The sequence below is a fragment of the Rattus norvegicus genome, chromosome 9 (genome assembly GCF_036323735.1).
Source record: "Rattus norvegicus strain BN/NHsdMcwi chromosome 9, GRCr8, whole genome shotgun sequence".
NCBI lineage: Eukaryota > Metazoa > Chordata > Mammalia > Rodentia > Muridae > Rattus > Rattus norvegicus.
The window spans coordinates 118,848,788-118,871,841 of NC_086027.1; the positions used below are offsets into that span (position 1 = coordinate 118,848,788).

The window sequence follows — 23,054 nt, forward strand, 5'->3', positions numbered from 1 at the left end:
TTATTTTAAATTAATTTTTAAAAGATTTATTTTATGTGCATTGGTGTTTTTGCCTGTGTATACGTTATGTGTGAGGGTGCCATATCCCTTAGAACTGGAGTTACAGACAGTTGTAAACCATGTGTAGGTGCTGGGAATTGAACACAGGTTCTTTGGAAAAGCTGTCAGTGCTCTTAACCACTGAGCCATCTTTCCAAACTTCAATTTTAATTAAATTTTACGTGTGTGTGTGTGTGTGTGTGTGTGTGTGTGTGTGTACACACACATGGTATCCATAGAGGCCAGAAGCAGGAATTTGGATCCACTGGAGCTGGAGTTACAGGTGGTTGTGAAATCTCCTGGCATGTATGCTCTTAACTGTTGAGCCAGTTTTCCAACCCATTTTATTTGTTTGTTTTTTGTTTTATTCAAGACAGGGTTTCTCCATCTATCTCTGGCTGTCCAGAAACTAGTTCTGTTAAGGCTGGCCCTGAACTCACGGAGCTCTGCCCACCTCTACCTCCTAAATGCTGGGATTAAAGGTGCACGCCACTGCAACTGTCATTAATTTATTTTCTGAAGTAAAGTTTTACTGCATTGCTCTAGTTGTTCTTAAACATCTGAATTTAAGCTGAATAATCCTGTGCTCCCCAAGTTTGGGCTACAGATGGGCTAGCTTTGAAGATTTCTTGATTATTGGATGTCTTCTACTTGATTAACCCCCTCCCCCCAGTTCCTTTTCTTCTTCTCTTTTTGCCCTTGTCTCCTCCCTTTTTATTTGGCTGAGGCAGCCTTGAAATTTACCACATATTCCAGCATATCACTGAATTCATTGCCCTTATGGTGCTGAGATTATAGGTGGATACCATCACACCTGATATCTTAGTCACTTTTCTATTGCTGTGATAGGGCACCATGAACAAGGCAACTACAGAAGAAAATGTTTAATTTGGGGCTTAAAATGTCAGAGGACATGCCCATGGCTGTCATGGCAGGGAGCATCGCAGCTGGCAGGCAGGACTGGCAGTGGAGCAGTAGCAAAGAGCTTACATCTTGAGACACAACTGGGAATCAAGTGGGCTTTTGAAACTTCAAAGACCACATCTGGTAATACATCTCCTAATTCTTCTCAATTACTTCCACCAACTGGGCGGGGGAGGAGGTAGGCAAACATTAAAGTATATGAGGGGCTTCATTCTCATTCAAACCACCATACTCAGTTTATGGGTGTTGGGAATCAAACAGGGTTTCAAGCGTGCCAGGCAAGTACTCTATCAATTGAACTAGTCCCTTTCTTTGCCATAGGATAGAATTTTTTTCTAGACAAGACATCTGTAGCTTTCAGTCCGTGGGTAACCTTCCGAGCTTCTGGGCTTGTTTTATCTACAACTCATTCCCCACCCCTTACTCCCTGTTCACTACCTTCCATCTCTGTGTCATCTGCTTTGCCAGGGTTCATTAGCCATTTTCCCTTCTCTTCAGTCAACTCCAGGTCTCGCATAACTCAATTCAGCATCTTTTTCTTCTCTCCTGAAAATGGAACATTCAAGAGAACACATGTTCCACTTTCCCACATTTCTTACATGATGGAGAGAGTGAAGGTGTAGGGGAGAAAAGATCTTGAATTCTTTTCCTGCCTTCTAAACTTGGACTTAGCCCTGAACACCATGTGGCAGAAACTAAGTCACCTCATGATAGAGAGGAAACGGTAGGAAGCCACCAGGTGTAGCCTGCATGGCCATTCCCACCCTAGTGATACACTTCTACACCTAGGCGTCATGTAAAGCTTCTACCCCCTCCCCAAACAGCACCACCAGCCGGGGACCAAGCATTCAGTACATGGATCTGTGAGGGGACATTCCTCATTCAAAGCAGATGCACATAAACCAGGTTTGCTATTATATGCTTCTGATCCCAGCAGTCCAGAGTGGGAAGTGGGACGACTGTGAGTTCAGGGCCTGAGTGTGCTACCTAGTTTCTGGAGAGAAGATACTTTTCTACTCGTGATGGTGATAGGTAAGTCTCTTGGTTAGGGTTTTATTGCTGTGAAGAGATGCCATGACCATCGCAACTCTTATAGAGAAAAACGTTTAATTGGGATTAGCTTAGTTTCAGAGGTTTAGTCCATTTTGATCATGATAGGAAGCATGGCAGCGTCCAGGTAGACATGGTGCTGGAGAAGGAGCTGAGAGTTCTATGACTTTTTTTGTTGTTAGATTTATTTATTTTATGTGTATGAGCACACTGTAGACACACCAGAAAAGGGCATCAGATCCAATTAGAGATGGTTTTTGAGCTACCTTGTGGTTGATGGGAATTGAACTCAGGACCTCTGGAAGTGCAGTCAGTGCTCTTAACCACTGAGCCATCTCTCCAGCCCCCCTTTTTGTTGTTGAGTTCTACCACTTGATTTTCATAAGGCAGAAATAGACTGTTCGCCACGCTGGTTGTAGCTTGAGCATAGGAGACCTCAAAGCTCGCCCACAGAGTGACACACTTCCTTCAACAAGGCCATATCTATGCCCACAAGGCCATGCCTGCTAATAGTTGCTCTCCCTGTGTCCCAAGCATTCAAACATATGAGTCTATGGGGGCCTATTCAAACCACCACAATAATAAAGGATTTGTTTTCCTAATAAAGGATTAATTCATCATTCTGGTAGCACACTGCTGTTTGCATGTTTTGTGTGCAGATTCATGTTCTTGCACATGTGTGCAGACACATGGAGGTCAGAGGTCCAACTGTAGGTGTCTTTATCTGTCTACATCTTATTTTCTAAAACAGGGCTTCTATTGGACCTGGAGCTCACAAATGAGCTATGTGATACAATAGAGAAAGTGGCACGTAACAGCCCAGCAAGGGAAGGGTAGAGAAAGGTGAGCTGTCTCCTTTCTGTCCAAACCCCCAGCATTGGGGTTAGAGACACCCTACCAAGCCTGGCTTTTTACAAGGGTGTTAGGGATCTGAACTTAGGTCTTCATGCCTACACAACAGGCATTTTACACATCTCCTTAATCTCCTGTGGTTTGTTTGTACCTTCTTGATTTGTTTTGCTTTTTGAGATTAGGTCTCCCTATATAGTCCAGGCTGGCGTGGAACTTGTGGCTATCCTCCTGCACCAGACTTTGGAGTGCTGGAATTACAATTATCTACAACTGGCTATATTCTTTTAAAAGACAGAGAGCCCCCAAAGTTCCCCAAGATGGCTTCTTTTTAAAAAAGATTTATTTTTGTGTGTACGAATGCTTGCACTGCACGTATGTAAGTGTGTGTGCAGTGCTCATGGAGACCTAAAGACAGTGTCAGATCCCCTGGAACTGCAGTTACAGATGGATGTGAGTCACTGTGGGTAGGCTGAGAAGTGAACCAGAGTTCTCTGCAAGAGGAACTGGTGCCTTTAACCACTAAGCTATCTCTCCAGCCCGGTGAGGTGGCCTCTTTGGTTCCTGAACAGGCTGTGTTTTTCTCCTTTCTCAGGACAGCTCACCTTTCTCTACCCTTCCCTTGCTGGGCTGCTATGTGCCACTTTCTCTATTTGTATTTTAACCCTGCTAGGGTCTAGTGGGTGAAGTGGCTTGCTTTAAAGCTTATCTCTCTTTCATCCTGAGGCTGGAAAGTCTATAAAGGATAAGCAGCTCCACCATTACAGCCTTTCACAACTCTGTGGGTGCAGCCTGTTCTTCACCCACCCACTCACCCAACCATCCACGAAGCCACCCACTCAGACGTTTTACCAGCCCACATTTAACCTTGTCTTCCTGTCCCACTATACCACACCCTTGGCTAGTGTGATGTTCTTTGGCAACATGAAAGCTAAAATTGCATAATGTTTACTTTCTTTTTGCTTTGTTCATGTTACCATTTTGCTCAAGTCAGCTTCTTGGACAATAGCTTGATTTCTAGGATACTTGGCAGAACCGCTTTGCTCCTTCCACTTTTATGTGGGTTCTGGAGATCAAATTCTGGTTAGCAGGCCTGGACAGCAGTGCCTTTGACCCACTGAAGCAGCTCACTAGCCGCAAGGCTAACCTAAAATATTCACCTAATTGCTGAGACTGAAGCAGAAAAGCTGCACTAAGTCCTCTGGTATTCAGGAAGTTTACCTTCAGTCTAATTTCCCTCCAGGCCCTTTTTGCATACGCATGCTTGTGCACACGTAAGGTAGGATCCCAGGCTGGACTCAGACCTCAGGTCTTCCTACCTTAGTCACCTGGGATGACAGGCATGAAGTATCACTCCCAGCCCTTAATACTTTTATATTATCCCAGAGAAGTTTAACTTTTTTTTTTATTTTAAAAAGTAAAACAGAGGGCTGGAGAGATGGCTCAGCAGTTAAGAGCACTAGGTGACTGCTCTTCCCGAGGGCCTGAGTTCAATTCCCAGCAACCACATGGTGGTTCACGACCATCTGTAATGGGATCTGATGTCCTCTTCTGGTGTGTCTGAAGACAGCTACAGTGTACTCATATACATAAAATAAATGTTTTTTTTTAAAGCTAAACAAGAGTGCTGTGCTGTGGTATACACTGTTAGTCCAGCGACTTGGAGACTCAAGTGGAGGGCTGAGATCATTAAACTTGAGACTAGTATGGGCAGGGTAGGGAGACTCTAGCTCAGAAAGAAAACAAAAACGTTGGGCCTATCTATCTATCTATCTATCTATCTATCTATCTATCTATCTATCTATCTATCTATCTATCTATCTATCTATCTGAGCTTAGAGTCTATACTCTTAGCTCATAGGTTGAGACTGGAAGTCAGTCATGAGTTGCCAGACCACCCTTTAAAAAGAAATCAACAGGGCTGAAGACATGGCTTTGGAGGACCTAGATTTGATTCCCAGCACTTGTAAGGTAGCTGAAAACCATCTGCAATCCCAGTTCCAGAGATCCACATCCTTTGTGGATCTCTGTGGTCTCTGTGGGCATAGTCATGTATGTGGGTCATTCATACATGCAGGCAAAAACTCATACACATTAAAAACAAACAAACAAATCCAAGCAAACCCAAGTGTTAAATCTAGCAGCATAAAACCATCTCATGACCAAATGGTATTTATTCTAGAAATGTGTACATGTACTTTTGTTTTTCTGACAGAACTTCAAATTGAATCTGGGCCCAGATGCAATGAGTTACAGTCCCAGCCTGAGAAAGTGATCATATGAAAATACTTAGAAAAAAGTCACAATTCATGTCTAAATCCCTACAAGTCATTTGATAAAATTTAACAGTCAAGCCAAGGGTGGTGGTTCACGCCTTTAATCCCAGTGCTCAGGAGGCAGAGGCAGGTGGATTTCTCCCTCTGATTTTCAGGCCAGCCTGGTATACAAAGAGAGTTTCAGAGCAACCAGGGCTGTTAAACAAAGAAACCTTGTCTTCAAAAACCAAACAAACCAATACAAAAAAAAAAAAAAAAAGGGGGGGGGGTACTTTTGAAATTTGTTAAATGTTAAGTCATCACACAAGCTGTTATTCTCATTCTTTAGCTGTGTATGTGGAACTTTGTGCCTGTGATCAGGGCCTCTTTATGCCCCAGATAATGAGTTATGAGAACTGATAGTTTATGGACAGGGAAGGGCATGTCCACTGAGTGTCTTTCTGCCTTGTTCCTTTTTCTCTTTAGCTTTAACAGGGTCTCTTGATCCTCTTATTCAGTTGCTGAAAGGATGGATCATGCACTAAAATGCCAGCTTCTCTTCTAATTAATGTTTTGCTTTTGGGGGGCTGGTGATAGTTGTCTTGCCTAGCATGTAGGAGGTTTTGAGTTTGGTCTCCATAACACATAATCCAGACACGGAGACAAACTGTAATCTCACAAAGAGGTGGAAGTGGGAGGGTTAGAAGTTCACGGTCATCTTCAGCTATGCAGGGGTTTGAGGCCAGCCTGGGCTAGATCCCCTTATCCTGCTATGTACGTTAGGCTGGCCGTGACCTCCAGACCTTTGCCTCTCTCTCAGCATCCCTCACTGAGCTAGATTGAGGCTGTGTGTTTGCTTTAATAGTTTTGTTTTTTCTCCCCTCGGTTCTGGGATCAAACCCAAGGGCCGTGACAGGCTAGACAAGCACTCTAGCAGTAGCCTACTCTTAACACACCACTACCATGTATTACATGAGATTATTTTTAAAAAATAGATTTAAAACTGAAATTTTGTCTAGGCTCTAAATAGCAACTTGAGGTTTTTTTTATTTATTTTATTTTACTTTTTTACCTCCATACTGTCTGAAGATAACTGTCTGAAGTATAAGTTTCTGGCTGTATCATGTGATGCAGAGTCTCCTTGTGTTTTGCGGAGGACATGTGTTTGGAGAGTATAACTAGGACCCAATGGACAATGACAGGGTCCTTGCACAGCGAGTCTTGCAACACTTCAATGGCTCACATCTTGGCTGATCTTCACTTCATTGAGAGGCACAGCAGAGAAGTTCTCAAGGCATTCTGGCTAGTCCTAGTCACTCCCACGGACTCCTGTCAATTCTGAGGAGGCCTGGCAGTTTCTGTTGGATCGTACCCCTGCTACTGATTTGTGTTTGGTATTCTGACACTACTAAACTGGACTGCAGAGATTAAATTGCTCCAAAGAATTACTAAACAGGTCTACTAAATGGGTCCACATCCTCTTGTCCTATTTACCATTTTCTTCTCCCCTACCTTTGGACGGTGGGCTACAAGGGGAATCAAAATGTTTAAAAACCCTTATTAAAGCAGTTTTTTTTTTATTTTTTATTTAAATCTAAACCTACAACTATCTTTTAACTGCTTATTCTTGGGAGCTGGGGACTGAATCTATAACTTTGAATATGCTGGGCAAGTTCTCTACTTGGGATACATCCCAGAGCAAGAACTTTTAAAAGTAGGCAGTCTTTAATCAAACAAATTTTTTATTAAAGGACTGTGTAAGTCTCCTCTAGGCTTAAGTGAAGCAGCTCACTTCATTCCCCCCTGGATGGAGGAGGGAGGCTTACGGTGTTCAGCCCTGAGTCCTCAGAAGTGCCCTGCCCCGAGGTTATACAAAAGGCACATAGCTGACAAGGAAAATTTGTGGTAGAATAGCCTCCCTCAAGGTGTCCAAGACTCTCAAGTGGTGTTGCTGTGAGTTATCCAGTAGGTGGGACTTTTCATGGTATAATGCCTGTACTTGTCCAGGGGATTTCCTGGTGGCCATTTTTGATCTGCCAGTAAGCCTGATGAACTTATTGATTCAGCTGGACTTGGATGGAATCCTTTAGTTGTTATCTTTTCCATGTGCGTGAACAGATGCTTCTTCACATCTCCCCAGGAAAAGACACCTAACAGGGACCTGGGGAGCAATACCTCTGGCTTTGCAGGCTGAGTAGCCTCTGCTGCATATGCTTAACTACCATTACAGCAGGAAAGAACTTGTAGGCAGTGAGTGGGTGTGCCTGACATATTCAGACTGGATTTGCTAACTCCCAGTACAGCCCATGCCACATATCTTCTCCTCAGGTCAGAAGTGAGTCATGGAAATGGGAGGGGACGCCCACGCTTCACTAGTACACTTTATTAACTATCTGTCACATCTAATCTACCATGTTACCATAATTTTGGGATAAAATACTGTTATGTCTTTGAAAGATTAATTAATTTATCTTCATTTGTCGGGGGCCTTCAGTTGGGCAGCGTTGCTCTTATACTTCTCTGCGATCCTTCTGATGTTTTCCAAGAGATCTTCAGACGTGCATTCCTCATACTCTCTGTCAGCTTTAACAATCTGCTCTTCAAGGTGTTTCTAGTGAAAACAATGCACAGTTCTTAATGTATAAAGACAAATTTGTTTCAAGTGTGATATTTACATATAACTGACATTTTTAAATTAAAAAAAGAATCAGTTAGATGAAATAGTAGATGACCGTAATCTCATAGGCTGAGGCAGGAAGACCACAGTTCAATACTAGTCTGGGCTGCTAAGTAAGACTATCTCAAATGAAAAAAAAAAAGGACCCACATCTGGCCACCAGCTCTGTGATTCCCTGTGCACAGCAGTCGGGCACCAGGCCCTGGGCTAGCGGAACAGGTCTACTAGCCAAGAGTCACAGTGGCACATCTCAATGTGAGAATTGCAAGGTCCAGAAAAATGTAGAAATAGAGCAGCCCCTGCAGAATGGTCAGGAAGACTGTCCTTTGGGAGGAGGTAATGGCCACTAGCCTGCAGCAAACCACAACCAAAGAGGGCAGGCTTGCCGACTTCCCCTTAACTTTCAATGGGCCATACTCAATAGGCAGATTAAGGATGGGTTGGGTGGAGATGGAGACAGCCTTAAGTTTGGCCATTTCCCATGGGATTCATACTGCGATTCAGGCCTGACAGGCCTTTGCTGATCTGACTGTGGTGAGCCTTGTGTTAGTCTCATACGCCAGGAGGGGACTGTGTTGCCAGCTTCTAACTGGGGATTGCCTACCCACTTAGTGTGAGTGTCGATTAACACTACAGTGTTGCCATTTGCATGGAAGAATGTAAATAAAGCAACTAAAAAGCAAAAATAAAAGCTGCAATCTTCTCAGAGGTATGTTTGCATTTATGATTATGCACTGATGTCTGCAGATGTTCTGGTGAACAGGCAACACATAGGAAGAACAGTCTCCTGAGAATACAATCTCGAACTGAAGAGATTTATATAAGGTCTATATATGGGTTGTATAAGGACATTATAATATGTTCACAACCAGCCCAGTGGCCTTGTGATGCATATTTCAGAATGTAACCCCATCATTATTCAAACATAACTGTAATATCAAACTGAGACTTGGTTTTAAGTTTCATATTCATTGCATGTATTTGTGATTGTGGTTAACATTTTATTTATTTTTGTTATTTTATGTATTTGAGTGCTCTATCTGCATGTACACCTACATACCAGAAGAGGGCATCAGATCATAGATGGTTGTGAGTCACCATGTAGTTGCTGGGAATCAAACTCAGGACCTTTGGAAGAGCAGTAGTGCTCTTACTGGCTGAGCCATCTTTCCAGCCTGTTGTATTAAGACAGGGTTCACTGTGTAATATCCCTGGCTGTCCTGAAACTCATTTTGTAGACCAGAATGGCCTCAAATTCACAAAGATCTACCTATATCTGTCTCCAAGTGCTGAGATTAAAGGTGTGCACCCCAGTACTGTGTGCATGTGATCTGTAGCTCAGGGTGGCCTGGAAGTCATCGCAGTGCCGTTGCTTCAGGCTCTGGAGCATTAGGAGCACCACTATGCCCACTGCTTGGCATCTCATAGTTCGCTCACGTGGGTTTGTTTTTTTTTTTGTGACAGTGTCCCCCTCCCTCTGTAGTTCAAGCTGGTCTTACACCTGTGAGCCTCCTGGCTGGGCTTGCCTAGTTTTGGACTATAATCATATACATTAATTGTACCTAGCCTTAAGCTGAGGACCTTGGCACTCTGGGCACTGGGATTACAGCGTATGTAGCTATGTCCTTAGCTACTAAGGCTAAAAAGTCCTTAATTCTAATTAAGTTGAATTTGTAAAGAATTTCTTCTGGCACCTGATTTAAGAACATTTTATAACTGCTGAGTTGTAAAGACAGTCTCACAGTCTAGCCTCACCTGACCTCAGAGCCTACAGCCCACAGCCCACATGGCTCTAGGCTCTGTGTGAGGCAGGATCTGCCCCCCAGAGAGTGGTTTGTCTCCCTCAGGGTCTACCCTGCAGCACGCCCTTCTCTCGTTCCAATGCCACTCCCATGCTCGCACATCTACTTTTGCCTTCTTTGAGACATGCTGGCCGTCAACAGCAACTCCCCAGCCTCAGCTTCCTAAATGCTGGAACCAGGCAAGGGCCCACGCCTGACCTATTCCCCTTCCCTCTGCTCTGTGTGTGGTGTATCTGAACATTATTTTATAAAGTGTACACGTAGTCTTTTATAATCCTGCCACACCAGTACACAAGATCCTTCTGATAGATAACCAGTTTTCATGAACCTTAGAATCGTAATTTAGTTCTTATAGATACAAGTAGAAAATGTCTCTTAGAATTCAGTAAAGACCTCCACCCTTACCTCCAAAGACCCTACATGTGTAGCAACCATCTCCAAAAGACGTTGTAAGTTGTTTCCCACCTTTCTTCTTTCTTCAGTTGTGGTCTGCACAGCTAACTGGTATCTACAGAATTAAGATTTAAGAAAAAAGGACAACTTGTTTAATGTCTCAGAGTAAATGAGTAAATCAACACTGCATAGGAACCTGAGGAAAATGCGAATTTTGCCTTTACTTACACTACCGCTTCCCTTGGAAATATTTGGTGAACAGGAGAAAACCACACCTGGTAGAACCTGTGTAAACGCCACGTAAGGGACACCAGCTGCTTCAGGTCATTGCATGTGTGGTCGGCTACCCTGTGTGCACACCTCCATCCCATTTCCACCTCTCAGCTCAAGTGCAAGGCTACAGTGCCTGGCTTTGCAGGTCTTCTTAAGTTGAAGAGTATTTACTGTACTGCTTATGTATTTCTTAACAATTTAAGATTTGCCCAGCTGCACACGACTTTAGTCAAAAAGGTAGGTGGATCTCTGTGAGTTCAAGGTCAGCCTGCTCTGCATAGTGGGTTCCAGAACAGCCTGGGCTGCACATAAAAATCCTGTCTCAAAAACAAAAATTGAAACAAAACTAAACAACAACAAAATTGATTTGTCTCCAGGCATTAAAAGCCATTCAATAATCTAGTTAGGCAATAACTATAATAGTGGAAGGCATCTTACATTTTGTCTCTCTACTTAAATTCTTCAAATCTTCTCATTCTTTACACCCCAAAAAGCTTTATAATAGGAATTAAAGAAAAAAAAAAAAATCAGAATTAGTTTTTTCCCCTTGCTTTGTTTTTAAGACAGGGTTTCTCTGTGCAATAGCTGTGGCTAGAAGACCAGGCTTGGCCTTGAACTCACAGAGATCCGCCTTCTTTCCTCTGCCTCCCAAGTATTATGACTAAAGGCGTGTGACATGGCGCCTGGCCAAAGCCAGCTCTCGGTTCGGTGAACTCACTCCCGCTGGACGGCGTCCAGCTCGCCCATGGCCTCGCTGAGACCCTCGTTCACTGCGCTTTCCAGCAGGTGCTTGTGTTTCTCCAGGGAGTCAAGCTCACTGGCACACTTCTTGTCTTCTTCCTCAGCTTCCTACAGGAGAAAACAGTTTTCCTTGATATTTACATTCTATTTGCTCAAGGTGTACTAAGAAAGTGTAAAGCACTTAAAAAACATAATGTTGTATCATTTGTATTCCCAAGATGCTGACTGCCTTCTTTAGCCATTTCCCTGGAGAACGCTGTATTGTAAACACAAATGTGCCCTTTCCAAGAGGCCTCTGGGTAGGAACTCACTCAATAGTGTTCCAAGACTAATTTATAGAAAACCTGGTATTTTGAAACAAATTTTCCACACAAGCGTTAACTATGTATAGGAAAGGAGCCCGATCTCAGACTCCCAAGCTTGTGAAGATGAAGTATATGGCTTTATAAAGTCTTCGCTTTAAATGTCTCAAAGAATAAACAAATTTTCATGGAGGAAGCATGATAAAAGTAAAAATGACCAAATATATCGTATCTCATATGCAGATCAGATTAGTTTTATATTTTCTAAAATTTCCACATTGCTGAGAAACAAACAAACCCAAACCAAAACAGCCCATCCTAAATATAACCTAGGACAAGACACAACTTTGCATCCTGTTAGCATAACTAATAACGACAAAGCTGAACGTTATCATTAAAATGTGTAAGTGCCAATGAATCTGAAGACACGCTTGATCAAACGCAGTGTTGGTCAGCACAGTGCTAGCCAGTCCTGCACCTTACCCCCTCTGGGGCTCTTCAGTAGTTGGGCATTTAGTTAGGACAGTCAGTCTGCAACGATCCCTAATGGACAATTATATAACGCACCTGACTGGGGCTCATTCTTTAGGAGTACTTAGCACTAACTCAATAAAAATACATGAGATTATAGTTTATTATTTATTGAGACATGGTATTGCTATGTATGTGCAGCCCAGGGGGGTCTCATGCCTGTGCCAATCCTCCCTGATATCAGGGTCCTCCAAATATTGAGATTAAAGGTAAGACAAAACGACACCTGACTTTTGGGTTGAGTTTTGAGACTGCCCCTCAGTGTACATGTGCTACCACATCCTGCTAAAATTTCAGAGTGACATCAGAGAATGTGCATGGACAATCAGTCATTAGAGTCTTGGCTGAGATGAACAACCTGGTCAGGTTCTTACCTTAACTTTTTGTTGGTAAAGGTCGTCCAGCTTTTGAACCTCTTCCTTCAGCATTCTCACAGCCCTCTTGCTTTCTGTTTTCACGGTGTTCAGCTTGGGGATAAAACCTTGGTTGAGAAATCACAACTAACACAAAACACCAAAGTTTCTTTAAGATAAAAATTTCATACTTTCTTTTATACAGAGTATTTGTTTATTTACTGTGTATATGAGTGTTTTGCCAGCATGTGAGTCTGTGGACCATGTGTGTGCCTGGTGCCCACTAAAGAAAGGGGGCATCAGATCCCCTGAGGCTGGAGTTATCAGATTGTGAGCTGCCACATGGGTGCTGGGAATCAAACCTGGGCCCTTTCCAAGGGCCACAAAGGCTCTTAACCACAGAGTCAACTCTCCAGCTCTTTATTTACTTTTATAGAATTTCATTTTTAAAAACGATTCTACTTTATGTATATAAGTGTTTTACCTGCATGAATGCATGTATGTATGCATGTATGTATGTGTACCATGTGCACACTTGGTGCCTATGGAGTCCCCAGAACTGGAGCTACAAGAGGCTGTGAGCTGCTACATGGGTACCGGCAGCTGACCCTGGGTGCTCTGCAGGAACAGCAAGTGCTCTTAGTCACTGAGCTGTCTTCCAGCTCCAGCGGCTACTTAATTTTTTTTTTTAAACACAGATGTCAAAACGAACATTAGGAAAAAGTTAGCCTCTTGGACAGATGTTGCTGAGAAAACTGAGTATGTACCTGTAGAAAAATACCGTGTCTTCCTTCATATGTGAAACCTGGATTTAAGTTTCTATGTGTTTGTGTGTGTGCAGGGATGGTTCATGAGACTAGAGAGAACTGTGAAAGGGAAAAACAGATCTTAAGGGATGGGGTGGTTTAAGATAAGGCAATGGATCACTGTGCCAGGAATACAGAAAGGAGGCAACTGTGGGCAAGGGAACAGAAGGGAAGGGCAGCCAGAAGGGTGCATGCCAGGGTGAAATCTACTACTTTGTAGCTAATTTAATAATCTTCTAATGGAAAATATTTGTTCTTGCAGCCATCTTCCCACTTGTAATGGAGTCCACAGGGCAGGTGCTGGCTACATCGGTACTGGTGACATCTATTGCAGTACCAGGCATGTGGTTGTGTATAAAGCATGGGCCGAGCCCGTGGTTGCTACGCATGGACCTAATTCTAGAACTTAGAAGGTAGGGCCCAAGGCTGCGGGCTACACTCCTGTGCTGACGAGCAAGGCCCTGTCAGTGACTGGTGTAACCTTTTCCGTGACGGCATTTAGGCTGTTGTATAGGCTCACAGTAACCTCATGATAATTATATTTATGCTCTGAAAATTCTCAAGTCCTAAAATCTTCTGGCCTTTAATGTTTGAAAACACTCATCCCTAAAATAACTTGTTAATGAAATCTTTTTCAAGAGCCAATTCTTTTTCTGGTTGCTCATTTTTCCTTTCATCTGGAGCCAATTTTGAGATCTTTATTTTATTTTAATTTTTTTGTTAGATCCAATTGGTAAGATATAATTGCCCACTTAAACATGCAAAGCCCGGTACTATCCATCCCTTGAGAACATTAATAACAACCTGTAAATACACAGAGCAGAATCTTAACATCACCCGCCGTCTTGTCCTGCCATGGCTTCTCAGCCCCTCTCCTTGAGATCTTTATTACTCATGCTGTAATCCATACCAGTCCTCTCATTTCTTTTAGACAGGTTTCTGTTTTATAAGCTAGGCTGGGCTTGAACTTGCTATGTAGCTCAGGCTAACCTTGAACTCGAGACTCTTTTACCTCAGCTTTCGGAGTGCTGGGATTACCACTGTGTCACACGCATCGATGTATAACGGGTGTATATGGGTATTTTATAAGCATGTTTGTATCACGTGCCAGACGAGGGTGCGGATCTTCCAGGATGGGAGTTACTGACGGTTGTGAGCCACTATGTGGGTGCTGGGAGCTGAACACAAGTCCTCTGGAAGAACAACTTCTGGGCCATCTCTCTAAGCTCATCTGTCTGTCTGTCTATATGGTATATACTATCTATAATTATTATATATAATTACTTTATATATAAATGTTTTGCCTGCATGTAGGTGTGTGTCATGTGCTTATGAAAATCAGAAGAACTGGAGTCAAAGGTTGTGAGCCACTGTGTGGTGCTAGGAATTGAACTCAGGTCATCTGCAGGAACAATCAGCATTCTTAACCAAGTCTTTAGCCATATATGTGCGCACACACACACACATACCACACAGACATGCCACACACACACACACACACACACACACACACACACACACACACCACACAGACATGCCACACATCACACACACACACACACACACACCACACAGACATGCCACACACACACACACACACACACCACACAGACATGCCACACATATCACACACACACACACACACACACACCACACAGACATGCCACACATATCACACACACACACACACACACACACACACCACACAGACATGCCACACACACACACACACCACACAGACATGCCACACACACACACACACACACACCACACAGACATGCCACACACACACACACACACACACCACACAGACATGCCACACAGACATGCCACACACACACACACACATACCACACAGACATGCCACACATATCACACACACACACACACACACACACCCCACACAGACATGCCACACATATCACACACACACACACACACACACACACACACCCCACACAGACATGCCACACATATCACACACACACACACACACACACACACACGCACACACACACACCACACAGACATGCCACACATATCACACACACACACACACACCACACAGACATGCCACACATATCACACACACACACACACACACACACACACCACACAGACATGCCACACATATCACACACACACACACACACACACACCACACAGACATGCCACACATATCACACACACACACACACACACACACCACACAGACATGCCACACATATCACACACACACACACACACACACACACACACACACACACACACACGGGTATTTTTCTTGGGGGGGGGGTTGAGTCATGAGCTCATATAGCTCAGGCTGGCTCTGAACTTCCTATGTAGCCCAGGGTAGCCTTCAATACTGGATTCTCTGCCTCTAAAGCTGGGATTACAGGTACTCACCATTGTACTCAAGTTTAACTCACCAACTTTTTAAAAAAAGATTGACTTGTTTATATTGTGTTTCTTCATGATTCAAACTAACTTGCTTTATTTCTAACCATAGCTCATGTTTCATTTTAAAATTTCCTATCTTTTATTTTTGTGATACAGGATCTTACTCTGGCCCAGCCTGGCCAGGAACTTGCAACCCTCCGGGCCTCTGCATTCAAAGTGCTGGACCTGCAGGTACAAGGTAACACTATCCCAGGGACGAACCCAGGGCCTCAAGCTCATGCTAAGAAGTACTTAGCACAAGGCCGAGTTTGCAGCCTATGAAGTCAGATTCCACGGAGGCTGTTAACATCGAAAACAGCTCTCTATGGTTACTTTGGTAGCTACTTATGAAATGCCAGTTTATTTATAGATTAAAAAAAGGGACAACTTTCTGTTTTGAGACAGGGAGATAACAACAAGTCTTGGCTAGAACAGTTCCTGAAGAATTGTGCTAGCCTGGGCTTCAGTCACTGTTCTGAGTTACTGAATACAGTGGCTGTGGTGGTGTCTCATGGCTACAGAAGGCATTATGTCTCAGGTGACTGAGAGCAGGAATTGCTGTCAGTGCTCCTCCTCAGCCTCCTGAGTGCTGGGGTGACACACGAGTCACACCACATCCAGCTGAAAACTACCTTAAAAACATTCCACAGGCACCCGACTCATTCCACGACCTCACAGTCCCAGCTAAGTAGCTTCTAAACATTAATGGGATATAAGAAGCCCACCTCAAATCCACACGAATATAAAAAGAACACTGGATTATGTCAAGAAGCAAGTGGAGAAGACTGAGTTTATCCCACTTTATCATGGTGGTAATGAAGACTCAAGTGGTTAAAGAACTTAGTTCCTTTACACCAGTCAAGGTTAGCACCAACCTTCATTTTCCATAATTTTAATTAAAACTTATGGGAGGCAGAGGCAGATGAATCTCTGAGTTCAAGGCCAGGGTGGTCTACAGAGGGAGTTCTAGGACAACCAGGATTACACAGAGAAACCCTGTTTTGAAAAACAATTTAAATGGTTATTGCTCAGAAACCACAAGTCACACTTGTGTTAACTTCAGTCACCTGTACCATACTTACTTGTTCTAAAGTATCCTCCAGACCCATCTTTTTATTCAGAGCTTTGTTAATTTCTTCTTCGATTTCATTCAAGAGTTCTTTGAGAGGTGCCTAGAAATACAGAAAAACAGTGAGAAGATATCTGATGATAAACTTCTCCCATGAGGCTTGTCTACATCACAATGTGTCACTTTTGAAGAAATAAAATAAAGCCATGGCATTTTAAATATAATATATAATATACCAATGAGGAGAAAACACCTTTGATAATTTTGAAGACAACATTTAAGAAAAAAAAAAAAAAGCTAGTCTCAACCTTCATCCTTCCACAGGCTGGGAGTATGTGTCACAATGCCTGACACGTTCTATGTATTATTATTATTTTTTTAAAAGATGTATTCATTTATTATATATAACTACACTGTAGCTGTCTTCAGACACACCAGAAGAGGGCATCAGATCTCTTTACAGATGGTTGTGAGCCACCATGTGGTTGCTGGGAATTGACCTCAGGACCTCTGGAAGAGCAGTCAGTGCTCTTAATCGCTGAGCCATCTCTCCAGCCCCGTTCTATGTATTATATGTTTGCATGTATGTTCCTGTGAGCGCAGGTACCTGCTGAGGACACACCTAGTTGGGTCTCTCTGGAGCTGCATTATAGGAGGTTATGAATTCACTGATGTGGGTGCTGGGGATAGAACCTGGGTCCTCTACAAGAGCAGTCAGTACACTCTCTTAACCATGAGTCATCTCTCCATCCCATTTCTCTTAATACTTCACAAAGATTTAGTCTCATAATTTTGGTAGGACTTCTGTTTGGCTTCTAATCTATTGATTTTATTTCAACATTATACATTTTTTATTGTACTTTTAAAATTGAGAGAATACCTACTTTAAAATAAGTAGAATAATTATGTGAAAATAAACTTAGCTGAAACGAAACTTAGTGAATTTAGTATAGTTACAATGTTATGTAAATTTCATTTGCACTTTTAAAATACATCCTCTCTTCAAAAAGAAAATGCCACAGGCCATTGTATATCAAGCAGATCTTTTCAAGTTATTATAGGTTCTAATTTTGACCAGTACCTTTTCTGGTGCTGTGCATCAAACCTAAGACCTTTTACAATAAACATGGACTCTACCCTGAGCACAAACCCAGCCCCTGGGGCCAGAGTAACAGGCAGGTGTGGATTAGTAGCTGCAGGTGCTGGACTTTGAATTTGGGATCTCTGCAAAGGGCATGCACACTCTAACCATCTATCCAGCATCCCACGTGTACTTTACAAGTATTTCTAGAGATGAAAGTAATCTCTCTCCCTTTCTGAGCATATTCCTCGTACCTGAATAACCTTTTACAAGACTATTTGATCCAGGTAATTATTCTATTGCTGCGGTCATATCGAACCACTCAAGGCAGTAAGATCTTGCCTCAAAACCACGAATGAATAGGGGGTGGGAATGGGGCGGGATCTAGCTGGCTTGACTTAAGCAATGTCTGTTCATTAATAAACTGCCGTACGGGCCACAAGTTGAAGTCTCCATTTTGGGCTGGGGATTTAGCTCAGTGGTAGAGCGCTTACCTAGGAAGCACAAGGCCCTGGGTTCGGTCCCCAGCTCCGAAAAAAAGAACCAAAAAAAAAAAAAAATAAATAAACTGCCATTTCTGCTTGGGTATTTTATCTCTAGCACACAGCTGGTCTTCAACACAGTTTGCACACAACAGATACATGACAGATGAATAATTCTCCCATCCAAGTACCAACTAGAACTGATCCTGCTTAGCTTCTGATTAGATGAGATCAGCAGGTTCAGGGTGGCTCGGCCATAGGCTAGATGAATAGTTCCCAAGGGAAAAATGCATAGCCTCTGACTCTACATTTTTGTATTCAAAAGTATTTCAAAGATGGAATTTTAGTACTAACAATAAAACTATAACTCTTATGAATAATCTAAACATTGTAATACAGCAATAAAAACTTTTTCTTCTCAAAATTATCTCCTTGGTCATTTCAAAATTAGACATTTCTTATTCTTGTTAATTACTTACATTTCTTTTTTCTTTTATTTTTTGCCTTAAAAAATAATCCATTATACTTTATGCCTTCATGTGTGTGGTTGTACCTAGAACTTTCCCCACAGATGTAGTGCAAATACTTCATCTTTCAAGATTACAGTGTAGAGACTACCCCTCTTTTTTTTTTTTTTTTTGGAGCTGGGGACCGAACCCAGGGCCTTGCGCTTCCTAGGCAAGTGCTCTACCACTGAGCTAAATCCCCAACCCCGAGACTACCCCTCTTTAGTCTCTGGCCGGAGAGAATATCTGTTTACCAACCTGAAGGGCTTCCAGTAAAGCATGCATTTGGCATTTGACAGCACTGCTCTCCCAAGAGGGGCTGAAGGTAACTTGAAAACAAAGGTTACCTCAGATTGTTGACACAGTCTTGATACCTGTTTTACTTGTAATCAACTTTCCTTGTGGATAGTTGGATAGAGTAAAGTAGGCACAGAGAGCAAGGCTTTTTAAGGTTAAAACTTACATGTGAGACAAGTTTTCTGCTCCTTAGAAAGGAGAACAGTCAGTGTCTCGCTCTTGAGTGTAGTCCTAGGTCATGGACAGACTCAATTGGAACACATACTTACATACACTTGAGTCCTGTATTTGACAAGGCAGTTGGCACCAGCCTCAGGATTAAACTTAATTTCAAAGTCATAACCTTTGGAATTCTCAGCACCCTTGGGGATAAGCTTCAGTTTTCTAGCCAACTTGTGGTACTCTGCTAACTGTGCTTCAATCTGTGAAGAGAACACAGAAACGTCAATGTGAAGCAGCCTACATTTGTGTTGGTGAGCGTGAGCAGCACACCACTGTTCGTTCATTAACTCCGTGTAATTTAGATCAACTAAAACCTATGTTCTCAAACCTAGATAGAAATATGAAATTGTCAGACTTGACAATATGTAAAACACTTTAATTACCAAAAAGAAAAGATAATTTACATTTCAAATTGTTGATTCTATTGAAGAAATTTAGTAGTCATTTTTCTCTCTGATCTTCAATGGTGCCACTGAATTACATTACCAGAAAGGTATTCTTTCACCTTTAATGGAGTCTCCAGTGTTTTCACCCTCTAACTTAACGTATTTGTTCAATTTTACTAGCTGAATGTAAGCTCTTCCGAAGTAAATACAGCCCTCCCTTGGCCTAGGACACAGCCTGGCTGTCTCTCTCCTCTTTCGTTGTCCTTCTAAGACCAAGGGGTAGTTTATCTATCTACTCCTTCCGGCTCCACGTTTAGTCTAATGAGAAAGCCTCCAGGAGCTCACTCCATGTCTCTGGTTTCCTCCCGTCAGTGAACACTTCTGATCCTCTAGATGCAGCTGCAGCATTAGACTTCACAGGAGTGCTGGAAGGCAGTGCCCGGTTGAAATGGGGGCCAAGAATTTAGTACAGAAAGAAAGTTCCAGATGGATCCTCTACAGCGAGCGTTGTGTCCTACAGATGATAATGTTTAGATTGCGTGTGTCCTCAGGTGCTCTGACACTGCTCAAGCACTGAGCACACCAGGCTTTTTCACGTGGCCAGAGTTCCTTTCCTAGGCCACTGCGTACCCACCTTCCGACATTTTCTCCCTTTCAGCTTATTCATCCAAATAAATCTGTTATTTCTTTTAGCTTCATAGACCCAGTGTTTACTCAGTCCAGAGATTTATAACCTTCCCTTTCTTACAGAGCATTTGAGAGAGAAGGTACCCTGGAATAACTCACTTGAGATTCACTGATATAGTCTAATAATATTTCATTTTCTAAAGAAGCAAGTGGAGGCTATGGAAGGTTAGATGATGCAGACAGCAGCAAATTGGAGGCTAACGCTCAATCAGTGATGACCAAATTCTAGGTTCAAAGGCCTTGGGAGCCGCATCCTTCTCTTTGTTATTCCTACTGTACATGGTCTCCTGAGCACGATAAGCTTTTGCGCTATCACTGAGGGATACCTGTTAGTTCTTAGAAATGTGTACACAAACTTTCTTTATACACAAGGATGGAGCTTGTCCCCCAAGGATCAGGAAGATAAGGGAATGTAGGTGACGACTTACACTGAACTAACTGCTTGCTCAATGCTATGCTAGAATCACCTACAGGATCCCCACCCTCTCAATTTCTTGGTTTATTATCTGAAAACTGAGTTTATCTTAAATTTGACATATATACTCATATATACTTGTGAAAAAAGGTCAGCACCAGAAAAGTTTATCACTTTACCTTCTGAATTCCTCTTGGTTACACAGACCTGTACTGACATCAGCTGTGATGAGGGCACTAAGTATATGGCATGACTTACCGCCTCTTTGCCTCTGGCATATTTTAATTCCTCATTCCACATTTGTTGTTGTTCGGCTTCCAGGTCTTTGGTTAATTTATTTATAGTCTGCTGCAATTCATTTTTCTCATGATTTATTCTCTCAATGTCAGCGATCGAATACTTCTGGTTATCAACAACACTCTGTAGTCGAGTGTTTTCCTGTTTAACTGTCTCACATTCTAGCTCTGCATTGGAAGAAACGAAAATGTCAAGTTTCTTTAATTTCTACAAAGAAACTGACGGCATCATTTAAGATGGCTGAATTTAAATATCCATTTTATACACATACACCTTTTCTTCCAGTAACCGATCCTACTTCAGTAAGGATATAAGGCAACCCAACTAAAGTTTATGTTGACTTTCTCCACAGTGGCTTCGGTACAAATTCAGAAAGAACCATGCGACAAAGGAGCCCGTCTAAGGTTACACTTAAACCAGGTATAGTCTGACTCCGTCAATGCTCATTTTAAGTGCTTCCAATACTCTTGTACAATTTCTTTGAATTATTCAGAAATGTGGTTTTCACAGTATAATTGGTAAGCTCTACCTCTGAACTGGTTTACATAACTTTAGGAATATGTTACATATCTGCACAAAAGCATGACATATGTAGAGAATTTAAATATGTCGTAATCATTTGTAGTCAAAAATGGCTTTCAGTAGTCAAGGAAGCTAAAATATTTAGAGAACTAAAACAAATGGCAGATGAAGCATTATTCTTTCTTCAACTCAGCTTGCAGTTTTTTGGACAAATATTCTGATAAGAATAAGACACAGGAGGTGCTGGAATGATGTGGTTGGTAAAGTGCCTATGTGAGAAACTGCAGAGTTTCAGGAAAACTGTAGATGTCTGTCCATAGATTTACTTTTAAACTGCAGTTTGATGGCTCTGGGAATTTAGGTAACCTCTGCTCTGCTTCTGGTGTCACAGAAGTTAGCAATAGGACATAACATTTCCCAAAGCTTCACTAAGGTTTCCATGTGTTTCTAAACAGATGTTACGAAGACACAGGATTCACATGAGCCTCCTTAGATGTGTTTCTGATTTTATAGGATGGTGCATGTGTAGGCTGCCATCTTGTTGCAGCTGCTGACTTGCTTACACGGGACTGACAGAGGATAAGACATCAAGAACCTAGCTGATTAGGCCCAGTGAGGCAGCTCAGCCAGGAGACCCAAGATGTGCAAGCCTGGCAAACAGTTTGATTTCCAGAACCAAACGAACTCTGCGAGAACTGTCCTTTTACCTACATGTGTGCCCTGTGGTATGTCCCGTACATATGACATATACATGCTAAATAAAAATATGAAAATTATCAAAAAGGAATCTAGCTTATCATATAAAATATTCATATACAATGTACTATATCATATACATATAAAATCACATACAAGTTCCTATTCAGAAGACCTCTGTTCTTCAACAGCCTGTCTACTGGCTTCAGAAGGTTTGCACTCAAGCTGGGCAGGAACAGCAGTGCATACCTATAACCCTAGTGCTTGGGAGGTGAGTTGAAGCCAACCTGAGTTGCTCAGCAAGCCCCTGTCTAAAACCATAGAGTTATGTACTATAAATGAGTCACAGTGAGTGAGCAAGGGCTGCATTCCTCGGGAACATGTCAATATCACCTTATCTGGGAAGTGGTCTTTGTAGGTGCATCTGAGAGTGCTGACGGGAGACAACACTGGACTGTGCAGGTGTGCCTTCAGTATCATCACTGGTACCACCATGGTGACACAGAGGCCAGAGAGGTGCTCAGAAGTTTGGAGTACTTGTTGCTTTTGCAGAAGTCCAGGTTCAAAACCCAGAACCTACGTGGATGATTTACAACAACCCACAATTCCAGTCCCAGCAGATCTGACACTCACTTCTGACCTGAAGGCTCCAAGTACATAGTAGTGCACTTAGATACAAGCAGGAGAAACACTCTTTAAAAAGGAGGAAGGAAGAGGAAACAGAGAAAAGGCAATGGACAGACAGAGGCAGAGATCAGGAGTGACCTAGACATAAACTCAGGAATGTTGTCAGCCTCAGAAGCTGGAAAATGCATTTTCCAAATTTTCTGAGTAGCTTGGTGAGCACAAATTTATTGAATCTTAGATTACATTTATAATTGTGAGAGTAAAAATGTATTATTATTTTGGGTTTTCAAGACAGGTCCTCACTGTATAGCTCTGGCTGTCCTGGAATTCACT

General features: G+C 42.4%; 1 protein-coding gene across 3 annotated transcripts in view; it reads right to left on the minus strand.

Moving 5' to 3' along the window:
- Window positions 1–5,018: 5,018 nt before the first annotated feature.
- Window positions 5,019–23,054, minus strand: part of Ndc80 (NDC80 kinetochore complex component) — a 33,777-nt gene continuing 15,741 nt past the window's right edge. For 2 of the 3 annotated variants that reach the window (XM_008767423.3, XM_039083429.2), the window contains exons 11-17: window positions 20,838–21,043; window positions 19,139–19,291; window positions 16,517–16,606; window positions 12,211–12,303; window positions 10,981–11,111; window positions 10,002–10,104; window positions 7,486–7,728 (exon numbers count right to left, since the gene is read on the minus strand). In XM_008767423.3, coding sequence (XP_008765645.1) covers window positions 7,591–7,728; window positions 10,002–10,104; window positions 10,981–11,111; window positions 12,211–12,303; window positions 16,517–16,606; window positions 19,139–19,291; window positions 20,838–21,043 — 914 coding nt within the window. In that variant the 3' untranslated portion in view covers window positions 7,486–7,590. 3 annotated transcript variants of the gene reach the window in all.